Below are 5,075 nucleotides of genomic sequence, written 5' to 3'. Positions count from 1 at the left end.
GAAGTTATTGTAACAAGAAAATTATGTTTCTGCAATTTGATTGCACAAAGGAATATTTGAGTTACATGTTTAGCGAATGTCTGATGAGTTGTGAAAGGGGTTTCATAACTTGCACCTCCCGGAACACCACTGCAAGTAGAAAGTCTGTGGAGATGTAATCAAACCATTTATGACATGGTAAGGTCAAAGATGACATAAGTAAATTTGCCATTATCCCTTTTAAAGTGATGCTTTAGAGACGGCGGCTTTTACACTGAAAAGAGCTACATCGGGTCTGTTGAAATGAAGCCATGGTATGGTACGCCCAACCATGTTATATCTTTTCTTAACATTTGGAATATGGGGCTTGTGTAAAAGGTTACAAACCTATTCCAAATCAGACAATTGCTACTTTGTAGGTTATACCAAAATGTTGGGTATTCCTCCCTCACTATACCGAGGCAAATAGTTTTGCCGCGAAACGGTGTGCTTTCAAAGAGAATGGTTCTTTCAAAAAGGTGAGTGGGAGAATAGTGCAACTCGACGAGATAAACAGTATCTACGTCATCAGATCAAAGGAAAGAGACCTTGGAAGTAATTCCAGAGTTTCCTACCGCGACTGATACGGAAGTCTCTACAATAAAATGTATGAACTTCGGTCGAACACTCAGCTGAACCACGTAGGCAAGGCTCGTGCAAACCTCTCAGGTGCGCAAACGAGATATTGTTGTTAGACAACATTATACCTACGATACACAAGGAAGCGTTGATGGGCCCTGACTCCGGAATTGGCTAAATGCCAATACAACCCGAGTTAGTTTCCATATAAGTGATTCAAGATTAAAACCTTGATACACCTTTCGGAAGACTTAGAGTCTAAAGAATATTTATGGAACTTAAAACTGATACGGATAAAATGTTTTATCCATAAAGCTCGACTTGTTGAAATAACAAGTTCAAGAGTTGACTACGATGAGGTTGTTTTCATCGTAGCTATGCTTAAAGTCGGTTCGGGTTGAACTAGCAATTAATACATATTTCAATCATGAGATATGAAACATGGATGATAAAAGGATTTCCATCTGATGGAAATGAAAGCTAGGACTTGTATATGATACAGTCCAAAGTAATTTGTCGATCCAGAGGATGCTAGTAGGTATGCAAACTTCAGAGTTCCCGCAATGGACAGAAGAGAGCAAAATGGAGTTGGAATCTTCGGGTTTTGATGAAATGGTCAAAGGGGTTTTGACTTCATCAATGGGTAACGAAGATGCTTGTAATTGAAGAAAGTAAGTGGGAGCGTAATAATATTTCTAAAACCTTATGTGCTTGGCACATTGGTAATTGGAAATCAATTTCTTGACACAAATTAGGACTTCATTTGAAAATAGTTTTTCGATGAAGTGCTTAGGCTAAATAGCCTCAATATTAGGCAAGATGATCTATGGAGATAGATTTACCTAATGGGGCTAAGCAATGAATACATATTGACAAGACACTACTAGAAAAAGGGCTATAGATGGGATTGACAGTAATGGCGCACCAGACAACCCGTGCGCCATTAGTATATACTAATGGCGCACCATCTTCTGATACGCCATTAGAGTTGAAACTACTAATGGCGCACCTGGCCGAGGGTGCGCCATTAGTATGAAAAAAAAATTTAACTAGTGCGCCTGTCCAAACATAATAATGGCGCATCCAGACACAGTGCGCCATTAGTAGTTGAAACTACTAATGGCGCACCTGGCCCAGGGTGCGCCATTAGTATCAAAAAAAAATTAACTAGTGCGCCTGTCCAAACATACTAATGGCGCATCCAGAGACAGTGCGCCATTAGTATCAAAAAAAAAATTTAACTAGTGCGTCTGTCCAAACATACTAATGGCGCATCCTGCCCATGGTGCGCCATTACTAGTTGTAACTAGTAATGGCGCACCTGTCCCAGGGTGCACCATTAGTATAAAAAAAATTAACTAGTGCGCTTGTCCAAACATACTAATGGCGCACCTGGCCCAGGGTGCGCCATTAGTATCAAAAAAAAATTAACTACTGCGCCTGTCCAAACATACTAATGCCGCACCACCTGAAGGTGCGCCATTAGTAACTAGTGCGCCTATCCTCTATCCTCTTCTCCCCTAAATAACCCCGCCGTACCGCTCTGCCATGGCCGCCGCCACACTCCGCTCCGCCCTCCTCTCCTCCTGCACCCTCCGCCGGCTCGCCTCCGCCTCCGCGCCGCGCGCCCCCCGCCTCGCCCAGCCCAAGGTCTCCGGGCGAACTGATATACTAGATCGTCGCGCTTCTCGCACTCGCGCTCACGGTTTCTGATCGGGGTTCTGCAGGTGCAGGGGTTCGCCCGGGCTCGCCGGTCCTACCCGGCCGCGTTCGCCGCCTCCGCCATGTCGACGTCGTCGGGGGCCAAGGAGGCGCCGGCCAACAACCCGGGCCTGCAGGCCGAGGTCGACCCCGCCACCAAGGGCTACTTCATGCAGCAGATAGTAAGCCGATCCTTCCCGTTTCCTGCTTCGTTTTAGCTGCCGATTGAGCGGGCATGCGTGGTATTGGATTCGAGTTTGCGCCTCCGTGGGTTTGATCTGTGGAGTGGAAGGGAGTTTTGTGGCTGGATTTGGCCGAAGCAATCTGTCGAACAGTTGGTGGTCCGTACGTCCTTGCTGTGGCAGGTTATTGAATTGGGAGAAAACAACACTTACCGAGGACTAAGTGATGGGTGTTGTTAGTTCCATGTGATAATTTCGAGCAGCGTTGTTGGTTTTGCAGCTGCAGTGTCAACTTAGCATCCCACTCTGTTTGGCCCAGTATTGCCGCTGTGCATATGTTTTATTACTGCACCACGTATGGTATGGAGTTGTTTCTGTGGAATGCTAGAAACTGTGTGTATGTGTAGGATATGCAATTCATCGTGTTAGTTGGAGAACCCATGATGGGAACAATTACGTTCCCTTGAATTACTGGGCTAAATATGCTCCTTTTTTGCAATTGCCAGCTTGAAAAGCTCATAAATGCTAATTCAACTGAGGTTGATTGGAAACGTTCCTTCTATTTGAATTTAGTCGCTCACACGTCATATACTGTCACAGTGGCATTGTGCAGGTATGTTTCTGTGGCACTTCTGCTAAGATCTTACAAGCTTTGTATGCTCTGAACAATTAGCTATAACTATGCATAAGAACAACTGCAAACCTTTTTGGGTGATCTATTGAGGTGTTATGGCTGGTGTGCGAGACACTGGAGTTGAGACATATATTCAGGAGGCGCCACCGTATAGAAGAGGTGTAATAACGGTGGTGCAGAGTGTGTGTGTGTGTGTGTTCAGCATCGATGTGGCCTTGTGTTGAGCTGTAGGCTATATAAGCCAGTCTGTACCTAGAGAATGGTTAAGCTGAACAAATTGAGAGAAATCTACCAATTAGCCTCCTACTCTCAGTTATTCCTCTTCTTCTCCAAGCCTTCGTGTTTACTATCTTCATCGCGTCTTGGCAGATCGCCAATGGCAACGGGGTGCTAAATGAAGTAAATCCTTATATTAATACAACACTTTTGGTCTGTTAGCTATAGTCAGTTAAAGAACTCCCCAGATTTTTGGTTCATAGTTTCTCACCCTTTATCAAAATCTGAGACGGTTGGCAAATAATGATTGTCATGTCATCTAATTCCGTATTGAAACAGCATTCTCTGTTTCAACTAAATGTTGCGAAATGGGTCTGGGTTGTTGGTACAATCACACTTTTTTCATTAGCTGGCTGAACAATTTGTGAACACAAATTTATCTTTCAGCTTGAGTTTGCCCTGGAATGTTAAGGGACTCACAAATCTTAGAGTGCCAGTAGTATCAATTGTCATGCACAACAAAACCTTTTTTTTTCATAACTCCCCTCAGTAATATTTAATGGTTGGTTATGTGCTTCTTCTAATCTACTTCCACAGTATCAGCAATCTTCGCAATCGTGCAGACAAAAGCAAGCGGTTGCCTCCAATTTACAAGGTTTCAAAAACTGTATATGCATCCCCTAGCCGTGTAAATTTCCGCCTTGATCAAAGAAAGGTAATTTTTTTTCTGGCATCATCTTTTCAGAGAGACTGCCTTTCAATATAAATAATTTGTCGTAACTCACATCCCTTTAATAGGCTGTAGAGACAGTACCTGCATATCCGAACATTTATTTCTCAGTTGATGACTTCGATGATCCTTTTGATGCTGTGGTGAGTTCTGATTTACTTCTCCCAAAAATTACATAACATTGTGTTCTGGCAATACTTTGCAAATATTGTAGATGTCTGCGGTTTTATCACTGATGTTCAGTGGTTTTCCTTCAGATGGCTTTGACCATATACTTTCTAAGTTAACCATAAAGAGTAAAGTGATCTTGTAAATTTGAGCAGGTTTTGTCAGACCCAGAACACTGCTATTGTGTGATTCTCAATGCGCATGATGGGGCAGCATTTCCTGAAGAAAGCAAATCAAGCAATGTCGGTTCAAATATACAATCTGGGATCAACTCTGGGAGCAGTGGAGAGAACCCACCAAAGGTTCACTCTCTTCCTAAATGAAGGTTTCATCGTGATGACCGCAGCTCTCTTCTATGTGATGGTAGTTTAGATGATCGATATCGACTTGTAATGTGAAGACAAACTCGCGGTCTCGAGACTTGTAATATAATGTTCTATCTTTGTTCGGTCTTTTCAATTCGGAGACTAATATGATGAATTGTATTCGGCGACTAAAATGATGAATTGTATTCAGAGACTAATCTTCTATTGTATTCGATGAATCTGTTGTTGATGTGTGCTGTCTATATTTTGTCCAATTATACATTTTGTAACCTGTGCAAAAAACAGAAAATTAAAAAATAAAAAAACCTAATATTCATACTAATGGCGCATCACATCATAGTGCGCCATTAGTATGCCAGAGGATACTAATGGCGCATCACTAAACAGTGCGCCATTAGTATGCCGAAGTTACTAATGGCGCATCCACTTGTGGTGCGCCATTAGTATGCCAAAGCACCTGGGTATAGATGGCCCCCTGGGAGGCATACTAATGGCGCACTGTTGTATATACTAATGGCGCA

General features: G+C 42.9%; 1 protein-coding gene across 1 annotated transcript; it reads left to right on the top strand.

Moving 5' to 3' along the window:
• Positions 1-2,098: 2,098 nt before the first annotated feature.
• LOC123166979 (uncharacterized) lies at positions 2,099-4,681 on the top strand. Its single transcript, XM_044584826.1, has 6 exons — positions 2,099-2,247; positions 2,325-2,480; positions 2,987-3,093; positions 3,928-4,045; positions 4,129-4,203; positions 4,384-4,681. Exons 1-6 carry the CDS (start codon positions 2,146-2,148, stop codon positions 4,549-4,551), a joined length of 726 nt encoding a protein of 241 aa, XP_044440761.1. The 5' UTR covers positions 2,099-2,145; the 3' UTR covers positions 4,552-4,681.
• The last annotated feature ends 394 nt before the right edge of the window (positions 4,682-5,075 follow it).

The sequence above is a fragment of the Triticum aestivum genome, chromosome 7D (assembly GCF_018294505.1).
Source record: "Triticum aestivum cultivar Chinese Spring chromosome 7D, IWGSC CS RefSeq v2.1, whole genome shotgun sequence".
Classification (NCBI taxonomy): Eukaryota; Viridiplantae; Streptophyta; class Magnoliopsida; order Poales; family Poaceae; genus Triticum; species Triticum aestivum.
This window is presented reverse-complemented; position numbering and strand designations above follow the sequence as displayed.